Here is a 22,236-nt window from a genome sequence, read left to right on the forward strand (position 1 = left end):
TGGCAATGTTAAATCATCTAGGCCAAGCGACCCCCCGAGTACAAAAGTAATGGGTGCAACCGGTAGTTTCACTAAATATTTATGCGATAAGCTACAGAAACAAGCTTAAAAAAAGTTTAAACATAAAGCCGGTTTAATGGCACTGGGTAAACGCCAAAGACATAGGACATAAAATCAAATATGACACTAAATGAGTTTGGTCAGTGACCAGAACCTTGGCAATTACTTTTCATTATATTTTGCACCGAAAGGGTTAATACGAGAGAACGATGTGGTATGCAAAAGTAATGCAACGACACTTAAGAGTGACATAATTATGGTGTGAAGACTACAAAGGCATCTAAATAGATTTACCCACCCATGTCTTCACCAGCTGAATGTGTTAAAAACTGTCTGGAAATAGGCAAAGGAATCAATTTCTTCTGAGAGAAGTCATACTATGTAATTGAACAATTTTCTTCTGAATGAACGCATATCTAAACTGTGGACTCAACACGTGGGCATCCTGCTTTTATCGGATACAAATTTTTAAAGTTGAATGAATTAATTGTCGCAATCGAATTCGAAAGAAACTAGTAATTTACATTACCTTAAAGGGCAAATACGACGTATTTTACAGTATCAAGTCTGAAAAAAGTTTAAAAATAGTTATGCTAATTAACAAGAAAGAACTTCTAACTTACATAAAGATAACGGCATAAAGGAAAATTGAAAAAAGAAGAAAATAATTCTCACATGCCTAAATTAGGATTAGATCTGGAAAAGGAAAAAGCATTTAAATTTTGTAGAAAGTTTCACATTGCAGTGTGTTATACGGGCTTGTTTTGGTTACGAAATATGCAAAATAGTATTGATAATTGTGTCCCGTGAATCCATGGAAACTACAAATACAAGTTCTGGGACAAGGCACAGGCTAAAAAAGGGGCTTTTAAATATTGTCAGAGCTCAATATTAGGCTTATATTAGGCTTCTATAGCTTTTTACATAAATATTTAGGGATAGTCAGGCTCTGTCCAGTTGATTCCATGGTATGATTTAATAATATAGAATGACAAAATGATAGTAATCAGTACCTCGAGAGCAATTACAAGGAGCTCTAGGGTACATGAAGCCACTAAATGAGCAACGAATTAATCATATATATTATGCCAATATTAAAAGCAAGTTTTACGCACAAACAAAGCGAGAAATTCGGTAATTATGTAAAAGGGGATTTCAATTGTTGTGTGTTTAGAGCGATGTTGATGGTAATTGAAGTCAGTATCCCCGCAACAGTTATGATCATGTTTCCTAAATACATTCAAAATAAACATAGTTCAAAAGCTGTCGCGTTTGTCTCCAAGAGTTCTAACTCTTATTAAACGTCGTTTGTCTCATAGTATGCTACTGATAGCAGTTTCATGTGGATTAAAATATTTTTGAACTTTTAGCTGATGATAAATTTTAATTTCAAACTACAATTTATTCTAATTTGAATAACATAAGAAAAGATTTAAGTCAGGCAGCAGGCAATCTTTGTTTCAGATTTATTGTGGTAAAATTGTATTATTAGTTTTAAACAAGGAGAAATTCGCGAACACAGAGGACCCAATATCGGCTTCTGGAGAACCGCACGACCAAAGCTGGAACGTGTTGCTATTATATCGTCCTTGTGTGGCGATCACAGGCGAGAACCATTTCAATCATTACTAACACCAAGATCAGATCTTGCTCGTGAAGACAAAAAGTAAGACAATAACTTAAGTGATGAGAATAATTTCTAACACTTATTAGCCTCTTCTGTCCTTAGCTAGCTTCATGGGAAATGGATCCTTATCATTTTAGCACTTCTGATGACGTTCTGTAAAATAAAGCGGATGACGACAAAAGAAAACTATTGTTAAAAACGGGCATGAATTATGGATGTGTGTCGTGATAGCTATGGAGTATTTGCTAACCTCTCCGTATTCAACATTTGGACGTGTTCACTCTGTTACGTCTACTTGTTTCCAAATGGTCCACTTCGCTTTAATTATAACGTTTCCAATCCAGGACTTATTAAAGTGGAAAATATTATTTCTGGGAACATCCATATAGAGGTAAGCTTTTGATAAGATATTTATTTCAGTTTTGCACGAGTCATTCAGTTCGGATTAATTTCAACGTAAAAACTCTCAGGTTTGCTTTTTACAGCAATGCAGTTTGAAGAACGTTTTTTAAAATCAACAAGATTGTGCCATGACATGGTATATGGGACTGTTCTTTGTTATAAATAATATCAAAACGCAACACGAGTCTGATAACAGGTATATAAATTGAACAAACCAACATTCATGCGCAATCCTGGCTTCAACTTCTCAAAAGGTCTTAAACGTAACAAGCTAAAATCGCGTAACTTATTCAGATAATTTTCTTTCTTAAATTCTGATCGTGCTCAAAAAAGTAATTCATCGTGATGGTCTTTAAGATGTTTCTAGAAATTGTGTCCTGACGTCTGTTAGCTTGATTACCATTTTAATGTGTTATTTTTTAACATCATCGAACCTATGTTATCCTCTTGATTTCACCAGTAACCTCGTGGCCATATGATCATAATACACTAATTAAGTCCTCACATGTGTCTTCGTAAAGAATGGCGTTAAGATAATTGGTGCCAGTAGCTCCGTTGCATTGCGCTCGGTATAAATTGAGTTCTATTTGGAAAGATGGTAGACGAGTGTGCGGTTATGCACATACAAACCAGTTTAGACCTCGTTACCAGTTAACTCTTTATCCATTAAAATCGGCTTTGACTGTCTGTTCTAAGGCGGCAATCCCATGACTTATTGATAAAGCTAACGCCGAAGTTTGTGTGTGTCTGTTTTCGGCGTTCTTAAAGTTTATGTCTGTCGCCTTTCAATGTCGTTCTTGGCCCCTACCATGTGCACATCAAAAGGGTTTTCATTCGAATATTTGATTACTGTCCATGTAGTTCTAATTTTATTATTAGTGATAAAACTAATTCTGCGAAAATACATTCTTCTTGACTTTGCGATTAATGAAAATGTACCTATTCAATATTGATTCAAAAAGCTGCTGAAACAAGCTCAGTAGCAAAAGGTTCAAACATTAACCCGGTTTAATGGCACTGGGTAATTGCCAAAGACATAGAATAAGAAACATAGCAAACCGAGATTTAGTGCAATATATCAGCTAAAAACAGTTTGATAGACCCAGATTGGGCTTAGTCTATTGTCTTTAATTAATACTTCTACTAATTACTGAATTTCTCGGTTTCTTTGTGCGTTTATATTTTCTGTCACTTGCCACAGGCCAGACGCTTTAATATAAAGTGTTTTACTTCCAATTTTCATTTATACAAATGAACAGTTTTTATCAATATCGAGAAAAAGAAAATAAATCAAATACATGCTCCATTCAAGACTTAATCCGTATAATCTTTTTTTAAGTTATGCTTACTTCCATTCATTTTCTCTACATATCTGCTAAAATTAAGGTTCAAACTTATCATGTATTTCGTTTATTTATTTATTGTATTTATCGAGGAGTCGCATGCCCATGGCAAACATAACATTTCCCTTTACTAAACCACGATATAGTTGTTTTGACATTTTTTTTTACGACTTTCTTACATACAGTGTATAACGGTAGACTTATGATGTAAGTATTTATCGTGCGTTTATTTAAATAAAGTAACTTTCTCGTTTTTTGTTTCTTAAACCAAATATTAACCGCCCAATACAATGAACAACATGAATTAATTGAGACTTGGAACATATATAGCAACATTGAATTCCGTGCAGTTTAAGAACCATTACTCTGGACCATTATTGCAAAACTGTTCAAGAATAAAGATAAAACGTGGGATATTTATAGGTGGCAATGTAAATTTCAGGCATTACCGAAAACTAATACTCTTAGAGTCATGGTTTAAGAGTTATCTCCTGTTAAGTAATTAATTTCTTAAAACAAATATAATTGAAGGGCTTGAATACAATATTGAGCAGTGGTAAATGAACGTGTGTCATTGTGCTGAACACAGGAACTATATTCCTCAAACCAATGTTTGCAATTTTATCTCCCCTTGCAAATTGAATTTCCCGAAACATTTGTTATATCAAAAGACTTACTCGTTAACTAAACATAATTCAAAATTACTCAGAATATCGATAAATGGCGACTTGAAATAAAGCAAAATAACTGTAGCCATCGAAATTATTTTGGCAAAATTATCTCCCGTTGGGCTTTTTTCTTTAACTAAATTAAAAAGAGCAAAAAACATAAACATTTGCCTAAATTGCCAATGTAGTGAAATTGAAGACAATGTATAATGTATATATAATATATAATGTACAAAGGCATCACCTCTTCGACCAACTGTCTGCTATCCGGCCAATGTAAAAAACTGGACTATTCTGCTTCATTGATATTTTCTCCTTTTTTCCCCATGCACTTTCTATCGGAAACCAGACATCAGTTGTTTTCGAATTCGGCGCTTTGAGACAATATTTTTAGTTTTCATTTACATTTTAGTTTGACTTAGTTTGTTATAACTACTGTTTAAAAATGAATTTGGGATTTCAATGTTATAAAGCCTTGTATGATAATGGCTTTTATTCCTCCACGAAAAAGTAAGTTAATTTCGAACCAAGTAAAAATACGGTGTATGGCCAACCAATCGGCTTCACATATCAAGCATACATACATTCACGTTTTTTACTGGTTGACGAAACTTTTGTTTCTGAAAACGGTACACCAAATATAGCCAATATCGCACTCTTCCAGCCAATGTGACTTTATACCCATTATTTCTCAGACTTGAAAACATCTTCCATCCGAAAATGTGTTACCACATACAGATATCAGAAATTATCAATACGCCAGGACTTTTCCATTAGCACTGCAATTTCTTGGACATTTATTGCAACTGGTCAAATATAACCTAAGTTGTACTGTTACTTCCTGGCACGAAACATCCATTTTAAATGAACCAATCTACTTAGTAGGCATTGGTTGTTTTCCTTGAATGAAGATAAAATTAATCAAGTAAATCGTTCACCCACATATACGAAATAATCAAAACGGTAAGTTCATAAATGCGATTGGTGATGTTGTTGGTTTTGCTTGAAAGTTCTTAGGGGACAACTACTATTTAGCGAAACATCATGACGACAAAAGAAAACGCTCGAGCTAAGGATTAAGGAATTCGGGTGCGTCCGTTTAAAACATGTTTTTGTAATTGAGACTACAATAAATGGTTTTGCAATTAAACAGGAGGGTTTATATAATTTCCATTTAATACAATCGATTTCTAAAATTGCATGGTTAAGAAATTATTCCAACGAACTGGAAAAATAAACACTATCTTCGAACCGGTTTACACCTTGCCTCATTCTTATGCTAATTTAATAAAGTTATTATTGGTTTACATATGTAGTACAATAACATTCATTTCAGATGCTACTCAACACTATTGTATTGTATTGAAACGTTATGGTACTGCACAGGTAACTGGAATGCTGTCATTTCAGAATACAAAGTACTGCTAAATGTCACCACCTATTTTATAACCCATGTCCATCAAACTCATAATTATTATCTGCTATGTTTTATTATCATTCATTATACAACATAACATTACTCAACTGATGGCATAACATTAAAATTACAATTTCTTCATGCTACTGGGGCTGGTGATGGATTTAAGTGGTGACCATAGGAATAAGAACACCATTTTACATGTTCTGGATATAAGACTACAATACTAAAACACAACTTGGGTTGTCAAATGAAAAAGTAAACGATGCAATTTGCTAACGGGACAAAACTGATAAAAACAATTTCAATCATTGTAAAATACAGAGAAATATTATCAAACCACTTATTAGGCAGAGTGAAAAACTATTTTTTTTCAATGAGGCTGTTAGGAATAAAACATTATGATGTAAGATGTAAGCAAACATATATATGACCTTACCAACATTATAAAATGAGCTACACTCACTTAAAAAGACTCACATTTATTTGATGGACAAAGCAAAATTAGGAATATTTTAAATGCGCATATAGTAAATATATCAAACGCATTGATAAGATAAAACTTAAAAGATTTGTGCAAAAGAGCGCCTTAACTAATAATTCTCAAATAAAATATATAACAGAGAGCAAATAAATGCTTTTGATGTTAATCAAATAAATCATACAAGAATTGAACGTTAATAGCTAAAATGTGTCTTTCGAATATGGAATAGGACAAAAGTATTTCAAACATCGTAGAGATTTCATCACTGCTCCAATCGCAGCACTTATAAATCAAACTATTGATTGAGGATATTTCCCAATGCTCTTAAATTGTCGTCTATCATTCCTTATCACACTGGTGACAGTACTGAATATTTGAATAACCATGGAACGATATATACTATCCCACAGGAACGACATGAAGTCACAGAGTTACAAGCGGTTTTAAATCAAACAAATTCATTCTGGTTTAAGAATATATTTTTTCAATTATCTAAACGACTAACATAAAACAAGATGTCATTGTGCAATAGTTCTAGATCTATGAAAAGCCGTTAATCTAATATACCATTAACCATTACTGCAAAGCCTAATACAGTATCACTTTTTCTTGAATACTTTTACAATTAGTACAGTGGTATCTCTCCGAAAGAGTACATTGTGACAGACAAAGATTCAACGAAATTGATACACACCTTCCTGAGCGCTACATGGTTTCAAACCCGCTCCAATAGTATTCACGCTGTATATAAAAGATTTAGCAAAACCTTCTTACTCCACAAATGTTGATTTGTAGGCTGATAATTGTTCTTTCCATGAACATCGACATATCTTTTGTAGAAAAATATAAAATTTATAACGTAATTAATTGGTGTAAAAAGTAAAAAATGAAATACTTATTCAAACAAAATATCAATTAAAAGGCACCGATGATTATGCATTACATCGAACATGCGTTTATAGCAACACTAAGTTTGTTTGCAAGGAAATGGCCAGCTGTGTGGTATAATGGCATACAAGTTAAAATAAAAAAAACACAGGATAGCGGGAATACAGAAAGAGCAGCAAGGTAAGATTTACACAAACCTCGAATCACGACCTCTCCTTGAATGCTTAACGGGCTTAGCTGGCTACCGGGCGAGCTGTGAGTAAACATTTTACAAAGGAATTATGGTATATAAGTAGTTACATATAATGACACCAATTAATGTGTCATTTAATCAGAAATACAATCTCAGATCGTATTTTATTAAATTTTCTTCATGTTTAAAGTCACTCGAAATGCACTTGTGCGAATACATGGAAGTGTATACCCAATCAATATTTTGTTAATCTTTACTGCATGGCATTTTAACCAACGGCTTAAAATTAACAAAGCCAGGCAACTGATACTTATCATAGAATTTATAGCTTAATGCAATATTCATGGTAGAAGATTATCCATTTAGATATAAACACAAAAGGAACGAGTGCAAAAAGTACAATGAAAGTGTTCGACTACAGATAATTTCTACACAATGTTGCTACTCTAGTTAATACGTTTAACAACAAAAATTTATATTGGAATGCAATAAGAGGACTGTCCAATGGTTTTCTTTACCTTGTATACTTTTCTATCGACTTGATACTGGTTTACTGGCGACAGGGTTAGTGTTATAATTTTAGCGCAGAAATAAAAAAAATGCTACAGTCGGCTTATTAAAAAAATATCAAAAGCAAAACCAACATTATTTGCTTATTTAAACCACTTCGATGCCGCTGTCGCAAAACTGTGACACTTTGATATGATGTTTTTCTCTCTTACACGTTATTGAGAAATTAATGCGGGGTAAGGCTCAATATTACATATTATAGCTTCTTTGCTATAACTTAAAATAATAATAATAATTTGTCCTTGACCATAGATTTGCTGCGAATTAACATTTAAGACGAATGTTTAATAAGCCATTAGGCGAAGATATGTTTTTGTTTGGCTCCACTTACCAAACCGACCCTATTTTTACCTTCCCGACCCTATGTTTTTACCGTAGTGTGTTGTTTTCTTAATATCCTAAAGAGTGTGCATTGTTTGAGTGAACAGGATAAATTCTGACCATTTTTTAACTAAAATATTCTACAAAAGTGGATACCATGATAAAGGTCAGTTTGGTACAGAATCCCCGGTTCTCAAAAAAAGAGAGACAATGTTATGCCTACCTACTCTATTGTTTTGAGATAAGGGAAACAAAATACTTTTTTGTGGCCTTAGCAAATGATTATACAAATTATTTTTATTTATATATTGAGTGAACCTGTAATTAAAATCAATCATTAAAGGAGAGCTTTTTTATTATTTCTTGCAGAATAAAGAAAGAAATCGAGGGTCGCCTCAAAATTTCACAACTCATTATACCCTAATTGGCTCACCTTGCTGCCTAATAAAAGCTCTACCAACAGTCACATCGACACACTAGATCTTAATGGACACACGCTTCCTAATCGCAATCATGTTATTCACTGGACCTGAATGCCCTATCCAAGCTACCTATACTAAACCTTAGTATTCTACCTATATTTTCACCCAATGAAATTGCAGAAATGCAATCATTAAGAACTATCACTAAGAATTATAACTTTCGCGGGTGTTGAACGGTCCGCCTACTGCTGCTCATCTAATACATACTGCCTTCGTTGGATTTTGCATTGACAGTGTGTCAGCCAATAAGGTTGTTTTCTAAGTAAATAAGATGATATGAAGTAATATCTTAATACTTAATAAAGGGCTCTTTCGCTTCGATTACTCTACCATTTATGAACCATTTAGATGTTACTTTATGTCATCTAACTATTACTTAATGGTCCACCATAATACACTCCTTTGCACTGCAGAATAAGAAGCTTGCATTTATATATTAACCATCACGAACCATAAGTTATTTTAACCTTTATTACGCCTTTTTAGGTTCTACATCCCTTCAAAACCTCCTGAGCCACAGTTAAACAAAATGTTTCACCACTTTCAGTCAGCTACTTCCTATTCCTGAAGATCATGGTACAGTAGCTTACAAAATAATTGACTGCTACCTTTTACTTCAACAATGTGAACAAATCATCTCCGATAGCAACAATTCTAGATACTCTACATTTTTCCAAAGAAAACGATCTTTCGTATTTCTTTGCAATGAAATATCATCTAGTCTAAGCTACCTCCCGAATACAGAAGTGCCGGTTAAAACCAGTGGATTGAATTAAATTGAACATTTGCCAATCGGTCACACAGGCAGACCGCCATTGTCAAATGATTTCGAAATAAAAACTATCCATGATGCTATTATATTTTGCACTGAAAGGGTTAATAAGAGAGGACGATGTGGTATGCAAAGGTAGAGCATTACTTATTAAGAGAGACATAATTATGGTGTGTGACTACAAACGCATCCAAATAGATTTCCTAACATATGTAGTCACCAGGTGCATGTGATAAAACCTGTCCGGAAATATTTTAAGGAATCATTTTCTTCTGAGGGAAGTCATTTTATGTAATTGAACAATTTTCTTCTGAATGAACGCATTTCGAAAGTAACTAGTAATTTACAGTACTTTTAAGGGCAAATACGACGAATTGTACAGTATCAAGTCTGAAAACAGTTTAAAATAGTTATATAAATTAACAAGAAAGAACTTTCTTAACTTGTTTGAAAAAAAGAAGAAATAACTCTCACATGCCTAAAATGAGACTATATCAAAAAGGATTCATATTTTGCAGAAAGTTTCGAATTGCGGTGTGTTATACGGGCTTGTTTTGTCTTAGAAATATGCAAAATATAAAAGGTTTTTAGATTTTGTCAGAGCTCAATATTAGGCTGAAGGGCTCGTCAGGCTTTACCCTGTAGTTTCCATGGTATGATATAATAATACAGAATGACACATTAAATAGTACCCAAAGATCACGTACAAGTCGCTCTATAATATATTAAGATACTGAATGATCAACGAGTTAATCATATATATTATGCCCATATTAGAAGCATATTTTAACACACAAAGAAACCGAGAAATTCAGTAATTAGGTAAAAGGGGATTTCAATTGTTGTGTGTTTAGGGCGATGTTGATGGTAATTGAGGTCAGTATCCCCGCAACAGTTATGATCATGTTTCCTAAATACATTCAAAATAAACATTGTTCAAAAGCTGTCGCGTTTGTCTCCAAGAGTTCTAACTCTTATTAAACGTCGCTTGTCTCATAGTATGGTACTGATAGCAGTTTCATGTGGATTAAAATATTTTTGAACTTTTAGCTGATGAGAAATTTTAATTTCAAACTACAATTTATTCTAATTTGAATAACATAAGCAAAGATTTAAGTCAGGCAGTAGGCAATCTTTGTTTCAGATTTATTGTGGTAAAATTGTATTATTAGTTTTAAACAAGGAGAAATTCGCGAACACAGAGGACCCACTATCGGCTTCTGGAGATCCGCACGATCAAAGCTGGAACGTGTTGCTATTATATCGTCCTTGTGTGGCGATCACAGGCGAGAACCATTTCAATCATTACTAACACCAAGATCAGGTCTTGCTCGCGAAGACAGAAAGTAAGACAATAACTTAAGTGATGAGAATAATTTCTAACACTTACTAGCCTCTTTGGTCCTCAGCTAGCGTCTTGTGAAACGGATCTTTATCATTTTACGACTTCTGATGACATTCTGTAAAATAAAGCGGATGACGACAAAAGAAAACTATTTTTAAAAACTGGCATGAATTATGGATGTGTGTCGTGATAGCTATGGAGTATTTACTAACCTCTCCGTATTCAACATTTGGACGTGTTCACTCTGTTACGTATATTTGTTTCCAAATGGTCCACTTCGCTTTAATTATAACGTTTCCAATCCAGGACTTATTAAAGTGGAACATATTATTTCTGGGAACATCCATATAGAGGTAAGCTTTTGATAAGATAATTATTTCAGTTTTGCACGAGCCATTCAGTTCGGATTAATTTCGGCGTGAAAACTCTCAGGTTTGCTTTCTACAGCAATGCAGTTTGAAGAACGTTTTTTTAAAATCAACAAGATTGTGCCATGAAATGGTATATGGGACTGTTCTTTGTAATAAATAATATCAAAACGATAACAGGTATATAAATTGAACAAACCAACATTCATGCACAGTCCTGGCTTAAACTTCTCAAAAGTTCTTAAGCGTAACAAGCTAAAATCCCGTAACTTATTCAGATAATTTTCTTTCTTAATCCTGATCGTGCTCAAAAAAGTAGTTCATCGTGATGGTCATTAAGATATTTGTAGAAATTGTGTACTGACGTCTGTTAGCTTGATTACCATTTTGTTGTGTTATTTGTTAACATTATCGAACCTATGTTATCCTCTTGATTTCATCAGTAACCTCGTGGCCATATGATCATAATACACTAATTAATTCCTCACATGTGTCTTCGTAAAAAATGGCGTTAAGATAATTGGTGCCAGTAGCTTCGTTGCATTGCGCTCGGTATAAATGGAGTTCTATTTGGTTATATGGTAGACGAGAGTGTGCGGTTATGCACATATATACCAGTTTAGACCTCGTTACCAGGTAACTCTTTATCCATTAATATCGTCTTTGAGTGTCTGGTCTAAGGTGGCAATCCAATTATTTATTAATAAAGCTAACGCAGTTTGTGTGTGTCTATTTTCGGTGTTCTTAAAGTTTATGTCTGTCGTCTTTGAATGTCGTTTTTGGCCCCTACCTTGTGTCCCGAAATAGGGTTTTTAGTAGAATATTTGACTACTGTACATGTAGTTTTCATTTTATTGTTTGTGATGAAATTAATTCTGTGAAAATACATTCTTATTGACTTTGCGATTCATAAAAATGTACGTATTCAAAACGAGATTTAGTGCAAAACATCAGCTAAAAACAGTTTGATAGACCCAGATTGGGCTTAGTTTATTGTCTTTGATTGATACTTCTACTAGTTACTGAATTTCTCGGTGTCTTTGTGCGTTAATATTTTCTGTCACTTGCCAAAGGCCAGACGCTTTAAAATAAAGTGTTTTACTCCAACTTCTCTTTTATCCAAACGATTTTTACCAATATCGAGAAAAAAAAGAAACCAAATACATTGAAATGCTCCATTCAAAACGTAATCCCTATTATCTTTTTTAAGTAATGCTAATTTCGATTCATTTTCTCTGCATATTTGCTAAAATTATTGTTCAAACTTATCATGTATTTTGTTTATTTATTTATTTTATTTATCGAGGAGTCGCATGCCCATGACAAACATAACATTTGCCTTTAATAAACCACGATATGGTTGTTTTTACATATATTTTACGACATTCTGACATACAGTGTATAAAGATAGACTTGTGATGTAAGTATTTATCGTGCGTCTATTTAAAAAAAAATAACTTTCTCGTTTTTTGTTTCTTAAACCAAATATTGTCCGCTCAATACAATGACCAATATGAATTAATTGAGACTTGGAACATAAATAGCAACATTGAATTCCGTGCAGTTTAAGAACCATTACTCTGGACCATTATTGCAAAACTGTTCAAGGATAAAGATAAAACTTGGGATATTTATAGGTGGCAATGTAAATTTTAGGCATGACCGAAAACTAATACTCTTAGAGTCATGGTTTAAGAGTTATTTCCTTTTAAGTAATAAATTTCTTAAAACAAATATAATTGAAGGGCTTGAATACAAAATTGAGCAATGGTAAATGAACGTGTGTCATTGTGCTGAACACAGGAACTATATTCCTCAAACCAATGTTTGCAATTTTAACTCCCCTTGCAAATTGAATTTCCCGAAACATTTGTTATATCAAAAGACTTACCCGTAAACTAAACATAATTCAAAATTACTCAGAATATCGATAAATGGCGACATGAAATAAAGCAAGGCAAAACAAAATAACTGTAGCCATGGATCCTATTTTGGCAAAGTTATCTCCCGTTGGACTTATATTTTTTCTTTAAATAAATATCAAAAAGCAAAAAACATAAACATTTGCCTAAATTGCCAATGTAGTGAAATTGAAGACAATGTATAATGTATATATATTATATAATGTACAAAGGCATCACCACTTCGACCAACTGTCTGCTATCCGGCCAATGTTAAAAACTGGACTATTCTGCTTCATTGATATTTTCTCCTTTTTCTCCCATGAACCTTGCTCATTCATTTCTAAGGTGTGGCTATCGGAAACCAGACATCAGTTGTTTTCGAATTCGGCGCTTTGAGACAATAATTTTAGTTTACATTTACATTTTAGTTTGACTTAGTTTGTTATAACTAGTGTTTGAAAATGAATTTGGGATTTCAATGTTATAAAGTCTTGTATGATAATGGCTTTACTTCCTCCACGAAAAAGTAAGTTAATTTCGAACCAAGTAAAAATACGGTGTATTGCCAACCAATCGGTTTCACATATCAAGCATACATACATCAGCGTTTTTTTTACTGGTTGACGAAACTTTTGTTACTGAAAACGGTACATCAAATATAGCCAATATCGCCCTCTTCCAGCCACGGTGACGTTAAACCCATTATTTCTCAGACTTGTTAATAAAAACATTTTCCATCCGAAAATGTGTTACCACATACAGATATCAGAAATTATCAATATGGACTTTTCTATTAGCACTGCAATTTCTTGGACATTTATTGCTACTGGTCAGATATAACCTAAGTTGTACTTTTACTTCCTGGCACGAAATACCATTTTAAATGAACAATTCTACTTAGTAGGCATTGGTTGTTTTCCTTAAATGAAGATAAAATCAATCAAGTAAATCGTTCACCCACTCATATACGAAATGATCAAAACGATAAGTTCATAAATGCGATTGGTGATGTTGTTGGTTTTGCTTGAAAGTTCTTAGCGGAAAACTACTATTTAGCGAAACATCATGACGACAACAGAAAACGCTCGATCCATAGATTGAGGAATTCGGTTTCAGTCGCGTCCCTTTTAGAACATGTTTTTGTAATTGAGACTACAATAAATGGTTTTGCAATGAAACAATAATATATAATATAATTTCCATTTAATACAATCGATTTCTAAAATTGCATGATTGAAGATATTATTCCAACGAACTGGAAAAATGAACGACACATTCGAATCCGTTTACACCTTGCCTCATTCTCATACTAATTTAAGTTATTATTGGTTTACATATGTAGTACAATTACAATAATTTCAGATGCTACTCAACACTATTGTTTTGTATTGAAACGTAATGATACTGCACAGGTAACTGGAATGCTGTCATTTCAGAATACAAAGTACTGACATGTTACGGCTAAATGTCACCACCTATTCTGTGACCAAAGTCCCTATCAAACTCATAATTAATATCTGCTATGTTTTATATATCATTCATTTTACAACATAACATTATTCAACTGATGGAATAACGTTAAAAATTACAATTTCCGCATGCTACTGGGGCTGGTTATTGATTTTAATGGTGACCATAACAATAAGAACAACATTTTAGATGTTTGGGATATAAGACTATATTACAGCAGCTGATCCAATAAATGAAAAATAAAACTTCAAATTTTAGAAAAAAACAACAATAGACTATTTCGGGTGCAGACATTCTTATTTTGCCAATATTGCTCATGGATTGTAACTTTGTACCGCATAAAGGCGATTTCATTTCCGATTTCGTATTGTAAAGCTACATAAGTTTTAACAACTTAAAACATAGGAGTAGTTTTTCCAAGCTTCATGCCGTATATAAAGTATTCCAGTAACACAATCAGGACATCAGTTAGACGACTAAAATTTGATCAGTGTAGGGAACCCAAATTACATAAATGTTCTTACAATAAATTTATTCAAACACAATTTGTATTCACTTGTGAGAATCCGTATAGAAATACAAATTGCACTCCGTTCACTAGATTCATTTATAATCTTTTGTCGCTGGCTTGTTGTGAATACAATTTACGGTTCGGACGAGCTTTGAGTGTACCATAGGAAGCGGGGAAGACATTACATTATCTGATTATGTTTTTCCAATTTTATCCTCCAAAAAGCATTTGCGCTATAAGATACACGTACGAAGTGATGCGAACTTCTAATAAAATTACTAACACTGTTACATTGTTGTCAGATAAATTGTATTAATATCTATATGAAAATCTACGAAAACAGGTCAACAAAGTTGAGCGCTTAGCATACACCCGTTCAATGAAACAGGGTCAACGCCAGAAGCGAATTATCTTTTGCGACCGATAAAAAATGGTAAGCTTCACTTAATCTAAATGTAAAAAATTATGTCACTGTTAAGTGTAGATAACATTGTTTTATTAACGATAAAAGGTTGTAAAATGAGTTCATGTTTATCTTAGATTATACTTCACTGATACCATATTATAATTGAATTCATTCCATCTAGTATTAGTTTAGAAGTGGAAATGTTTTAAATGAATATGCTGGGTAATACTTGACTTGATTTATCATTATCTAAAAGAAAATGCTACCGATCATGGATTTGAGACGTCAGTTTATGTTGTATGCTTTTCAAAAAAGTTTGAATTGAGTTCGAATGTTATATATTTATGTAATAGTAGCGATTTATTTTAAAGATACGTACTTAAAACCAATCGATTGGCAACAACTTATGAATATAATATAAGGACTTGTGCAAGCGAAGAAACTAGTGAAAAATCATGGTAATGTAGTGTAGTATTATAATGCAATGTTATCCCCACAACTTAAATGGCAAGCCATGGTTAAACCTTTGTAGTTTGCGATCAGACTGACATGTTTTCTGTTGTGGTAGTCGCTGGTTCAAGCCCAAAATCAAGCGCATTGTTTTCCAAACATTAAACTATCATGATATAAAACGCTAAGGGGATCTACCGATAATTGGGCCAAAGCAGAGACAATTGAAGGTGAATCTTACTACCTTTTGTGATTGCCTGTTGTGAACATGTACATACCAAAGCAGGTGTGTGCGGGTTTACTTAGCATCCTAGGAACTAGTTTTCATAAGCTCTCATCTGAATGTTTGTCAATGGAAATTACAGGGACAAGTCCAGCAGCAAATAGTTAAACTATAACATTGTTTAAAGGCATAAGGTAAAGGCTAAGGTACAGACGCACACTAATACAACAATGATGGATTACATATTGATAACTAGTTTTGATATTGCTTTTTTGATTATTATACCTTATCTCAGGCACTCAAACACAAACATCTTAAAAACTTACTGATATTTATATATTACATTTTGTTCTAAAACCGTATTGTAATACTGCTTTTGAACATAGAATTATGAACCCATGAATTATGAATCTTTGAAAAGTATATTTTGTAGGCCCGAGTTACATGTCCTGTGTATGTTCGTGAACATTGTTTTTGTGAGAAATAGTAGTCTTAACAATGCTTCTTAAAGAGTATTCATCCCATTTGATATCCAGTAGATTATTGCGACAATACGTATTTACCTTTATTATAATAGAATAGTATACATGCCTCACTTTGTTCATCTATGTCGCACATATTGGCCACCAAGACAAACATTGATGTAATACCCAATAATATATCTTAGTTAAAAGGATATTTCGTCTCTGACCCATTAGGTCCATGGCTTAACTGAACCAAATTGCTGACTTTATGTTGCAAATATACTGTATGAATAATACAGATATATGTATTATTTCTTATGTTTTACAGCTAAATAAAACGAGAACTATATGTATTAAAAAGTGAATTCTTGAAATGAGAATTTTCGGAAGCATAAGCAAATACACATGACGAAGGTAGCAGTATCAGTTCGTTTTTCAGTGGTTATAAAGTTCATACAGTGTATCTCCACGCGACAGTGCATAATTGCATGTGTGGTTTCGGTCAATGCATTATTCAACAGGCATTTTCATCACGGTCTTGCCTAACAAAGGCCTGGCTGTTAGATAATTCCCTACACAATATCCCGATAACCGGCTAAGCTTAGTTATAATGAGTGTTTGATATAGAACTAAATACCTACACTCAACAACAATCATTTCGTGTTACAACGAACAATAGACAACAAATGAAAATGCCCACGCCATATCAATGCCCTCGGCGAAGGTCTTTTTTCTTTTGGGAATCACTAAATGACGAATCGTTTATTTTCTAAAATCCCCTACTTATTATGACATGACAGATAATGAACAAGACAATCATGCCATACAACTATATCATCGTGAAACATTGCATATGTATGAACTACATTTGACTTATTCATTTTTGAAAAAAATGTTTTTAATATGATTTTATTGTTCATAATGAATAAATTGAGAAGAGCGCTATTGATTTCTTTATTTTAATATAGTGATTTGATAATTAATAGGTCAGCATATAATAATGAATTTAAAATTTTACAGTTTTGCCTTTTTTCAAGAAAGGAAATACGGTTTGTGAATACAGTAGCCTATTTGACATAGCATATTGTTGTGCATTCTTCAGTCTATCCAATTATAATTATTTCAATGCTTTTTATCTGAGTATGTATATAACAACACTTTAAGGTGTCATTTATCTTCGACCAAAAATCAGAGAGGTTCGGGCCATTAATAAGAAAGTGGTTATTATCTTCTATTTGTTTACAGTGATTACAAAGAGGACCTGATGAGATATTCCAGCGGAATAGGTTCATGTGGTTATTATCTTCTATTTGTTTACAGTGATTACAAAGAGGACCTGATGAGATATTCCAGCGGAATAGGTTCATATTTGTTGCCATGATGTTATGCACCAGTTTATACTTGATTTTTCAACTTCATTATATTGAATAACCAAACATAAAATGATCGCTAGTTGATTGTTTTGTTGAAAGATACTTGACAGTATTTATGTACAAAATGTTATTGAAATACAGCGTTACAATATATATGATAAATGTCTTTATTGGTGAGATTGTCTAACTGCTTTTGGCATTATTTTAGATTCAAACACGTTTTAACCATTATGTTTAAATATTGAGCTGATAAATATAATTTACCAGTCAATTGGGATAGGTTTTTATAGGGTGTTACATCTGAAATCCAGTTACGTTTCACTTTTAAACTTTGCATTATTCTTCTCACATCTATCTAACCACCTTATGAAATTGTATCGTTTAAAACATAAACCCAGAATCAATTAAGTGTTTAAACAGTAGACATTTATTATTGAATCTGATTTAATTTATTTCCCCATATATCGTGTTTTCATTATGGATACAAATCATTCTTTAACTTGCTGGGCCTTCAGTTCCTTTGAAATTGACCAAAAATTATACCCACATTATATTTCATCGGTTCGAGGTGACTAAATCCCAGATGTAATGATTCATGTCCGATTCTAAATGCTGCCATGCATATGAAATCTGCCTCTGAGATTCTAATAATTCTAAAGCATTGCTTTTGTTTGTATGTGTCGCCTTTCAGTGCGTTCGCATATAGTACGTGGACTCAAAGGATCACATTACCCTCCGACATGTTGCCCTTAGCTCAATTAGCATTCCCTCTAAACATTAAGAATTGTCTTATGCATCTTCTGGATTTTCACTGAATCTTGTTTATTACCCAATGTTGCTGATATTATTTTCTATAATAACATATTTGTGTTCTGCTACGTGATTTGCCGTGGCTGCTAGTAGGCATAGGCTCATGATAGCTATTTCTTGCCATAATTGTAGTAAGAGGACAACGCTTTTAGGAGTTTTTGCTTTATACTATTTAGATACTTAAGTCTAAATGAATAAATACTATAACACTTTTGAGGTTTAACATTAGAAAATATCTTAAAACTCGAGTAACTCTGTTTCAGTAACATTTGTAATGCAAGGAGGCGTGAACTTTTATCTCTATTCGAAATGCGTTATATATGTTTCTTAAGCAGTATATAAGGATTGATATATTTTAATTACATGGTCATGATCTAAATTAGGCCAGTTTAATGCGCTGATAAACATCACGGTTGATCAGTCGGAAGCAGCATCACATCAAAATGCCACGTAAGCGTGTAAGTACTCACCCAACGCATGATCTAGATTGATATTCCAATTTAATATAGCATGTAATAAAAAGGGACCGTATAAGTGCTGGTTTTCTCTAAAAGCATTTCCTTCACATAAAACGTTGTACATAATTAAGTAATGTTTGTCATAGATAAAAGTAAAACATGGGTGGTTATCTCTAGCTGAGATAGAAATGATCTATTACAATCAAATAAATAGTATATATACTGCTCCGATATTCGTGGGTTAACCATTTCTGTCATTTCATTCCATTTTAAAACCGATACATGCCTCATTGGGTGTCGCTGGCAACAGGCACTGTTGTTTATTACTCAAGAGGTCTATAAAAGGCTCGAAAATATTGTCATAGCTGAATATCAGGCTGCAGGGCTGTCCCTGATGTTTCCATAGTATGACATAAGTAATCATACGTAATCAGTACACCAATAGCAATTAGAGACAAAACATGAATAGGAGCTCTAGGGTAAATAATCACCGACTTAAAAATATATATACAATGCCCATATTAGAAGCAAGCTTTTAAAATAAAAGAGACCGGGCAATTATCTAAAAAGTAAATTTTAACTTTTGTTTGTTTAAGGACATGCTGGTGGTAAAGGAAGTCAGTATCCTCGCAACAACTATGACCAAGTTCTACAATATATCCAACACAACTATAGTTCTAGAGGTGGCAATATTGTCTCCTATTGCGCATCCGTAAGGGAAAAGAAATGATTATTGGTTGTTTGTCACATCAGGAGTAGAACCCCACTGCCGCCAAAAAACAAAGACATACTAAACTATAAATGTTCCGTATTAAGTCAATAATGCACAACGATAAAACAGTTTGCACTTGTTATATATCCGTAGAAGTTTAATTTTACAGATGATTTTTTTAAATTAAAAAAAATAAAATAATTATTTACAACTTATTTGTATATAAACGAAAATTATTTTGTATTGCACAAGAGATTCACTTGATAAGTATCTTTTCATTGGATGTGACAGTGTCCAATAATTTGACAAAACCGCCATTGAGTTCATGATTTTGAACGCGTTGGTTACATGTTTAAATGGTTTAACACCTCCAACTGTCAATTATGTCAGCGAAAAGAGAGCTCGGCACTGCATGCCTCAGACCGTTCTTTCTCTGAAATAATGGGCAGTTTTCGGACTTTCACCCTTACTTAATTTCTTACCTACTCTAGATTTCACTTAAAATAAGAATCAGTTTATCGTGATTATTATAAAAATTCTTATCTTGAAGAATGTGAATATGACAAATATTTAGTTGAAACAAAAAATTAAGCTTAGCTTACTCCTGCTATAAGGGGCTTAAGATGTATCTAGAAGTTTGGATCAGACGTCTTGTAGCTTGATTACCATTGCATTGTACAACGTGTTTATATATGCATTCGTACTGAAAGGCGTTGAAATGGTTGATATCATAACCGCCAATGACTTAAGCTTGGCAGAAATAATGGTATTATTGGGATAAATAGCGGTACGAATGTGCAATTATGCACATATTAACAAGTTTAAGCCTCCAATGAACTAGTGTTTAAGTAAACTCGTGTTTTACTGGTTGTGGCAATGCGGCAATCCGTTCATCGTTTAAGCTGTTGAAATGTGTGAGTTGCTTGTTTATGGTGTTTTGTAAGTTTCCGTCTGTCGTCGTTCCATGTCGTTTTTGCCCTTACATTGTGCCCCTAAAAGGGATTATATTCAAATAGTTGACTACTGGGCTTTTCGCTGTAGGTTTTATTGTTATTTTGTCATTACGGTAATTCTGAGAAATTTAATATTTCTTGACTATGATATTGATCAAATTGATACTTCATCATACCAAGATGTACATTAATGCGGTAGTCATTCAGCTGAAATACATTTGGATTTTTGACCTTTTAACAACTTTAATTACAACAGTCTTACTTCTTAATTTTTGTCACGGGCCACAGGCCATGTTTTTTTAAACAATCATTTGTACCCCAAATTTCAAATTGACTGATTATGACTAATTATGACAATATTGGAGAGAAAGATAAACTAATATGTATTAAACACCACAGAATGCTCCATTTTGGACTAAATCCGGCCACTTTTGTCAAAGCTTCTTAGGGGACAGCTTTTATTTAATGAAACAGCATGACGACAAAAGAGAACGCTCGAGCCAAAGATTTAGGAATTTGGTTTCGGGCGCGTCCCCTTTAGAACATGTTTTTGTTATTGAAACTACAATAAATGGTTTTGAAATAAAACAGGAGGTTTGTATAATTTCCATTTTATACAATCGATTTCTAAAATTACATGATTAAGAAAATATTTCGACGAACAGAAAAAATAAACACCACCTTCGAACCGGTTTACACCTTACCTCAATCTAAAACTAATTTAATAAAGTTATTATTGGTGTACATATGCAATGTAATAACATTCATTTCAGTTGCTACTCATCACTATTGTATTGAATTGAAACGTAATGATACTGCACAGGTTACTTGAAAGCTGTCATTTCAGTGCACATCAACTTGTGGAATAACATTACAATTACAATTTCTACATGCTGCTGGGGCTGGTGATGGATTTTAGTGGTGATCATAAAAATAAGAACAGCATTTTAGATGTTTTGGATATATTACAACAGCTAATCCAATAAATGAAAAATAAAACTTCAAATTTAAGGGGAAAAAACAATAGACTATTTCGGGTGCAGATTTTCTTTTATTTTGCCAATATTGCTCATGGACTTTAACTTTGTACCGCATAAAGGCGATTTCATTTCCGATTCCGTATCGTAAAGCTACTTAATATTTCACAACTTAAAACGTAGGAGTAGTATTTCCAAGCTTCATGCCGTTATATTAAGTATTCAAGTAACACAATCAGGACATCAGTTAGCGACTAAAATTTGATCAGTGTTGGGAACCCAAATTACATAAATGTTCTTACAATAGATTTATTCAAACACAATTTGTATTCATTTGTGAGAATCCGTATAGAAATACAAATTACACTCCGTTCACTAGATTCATGTATAATCTTTTGTCGCTGGCTTGTTGTGAATACAATTTACGGTTCGGACGAGCTTTGAGTTTACCATAGGCAGCGAGGAAGACATTGCATTATCTGATTATGTTTTTCCAATTTTATCCTCCAAAAAACGTTTGCGCGATTACATACACGAACTTCTAATAAAATTACTTACACTTTTACATAGTTGTCAGACAAATTG

At 33.1% G+C, this 22,236-nt stretch overlaps 1 protein-coding gene across 1 annotated transcript in view; it reads left to right on the forward strand.

Annotated features, from left to right (window-relative positions):
• Nucleotides 1–1,705: 1,705 nt before the first annotated feature.
• Nucleotides 1,706–22,236, forward strand: part of LOC128239442 (calcitonin gene-related peptide type 1 receptor-like) — a 94,983-nt gene continuing 74,452 nt past the window's right edge. The window contains exon 1 of the mRNA XM_052956075.1: nt 1,706–2,078. Coding sequence (XP_052812035.1) covers nt 1,899–2,078 — 180 coding nt within the window. The 5' untranslated portion in view covers nt 1,706–1,898. The remainder of the gene's footprint in view (nt 2,079–22,236) is intronic.

Source organism: Mya arenaria, chromosome 6 (assembly GCF_026914265.1).
Source record: "Mya arenaria isolate MELC-2E11 chromosome 6, ASM2691426v1".
Lineage (NCBI taxonomy): Eukaryota > Metazoa > Mollusca > Bivalvia > Myida > Myidae > Mya > Mya arenaria.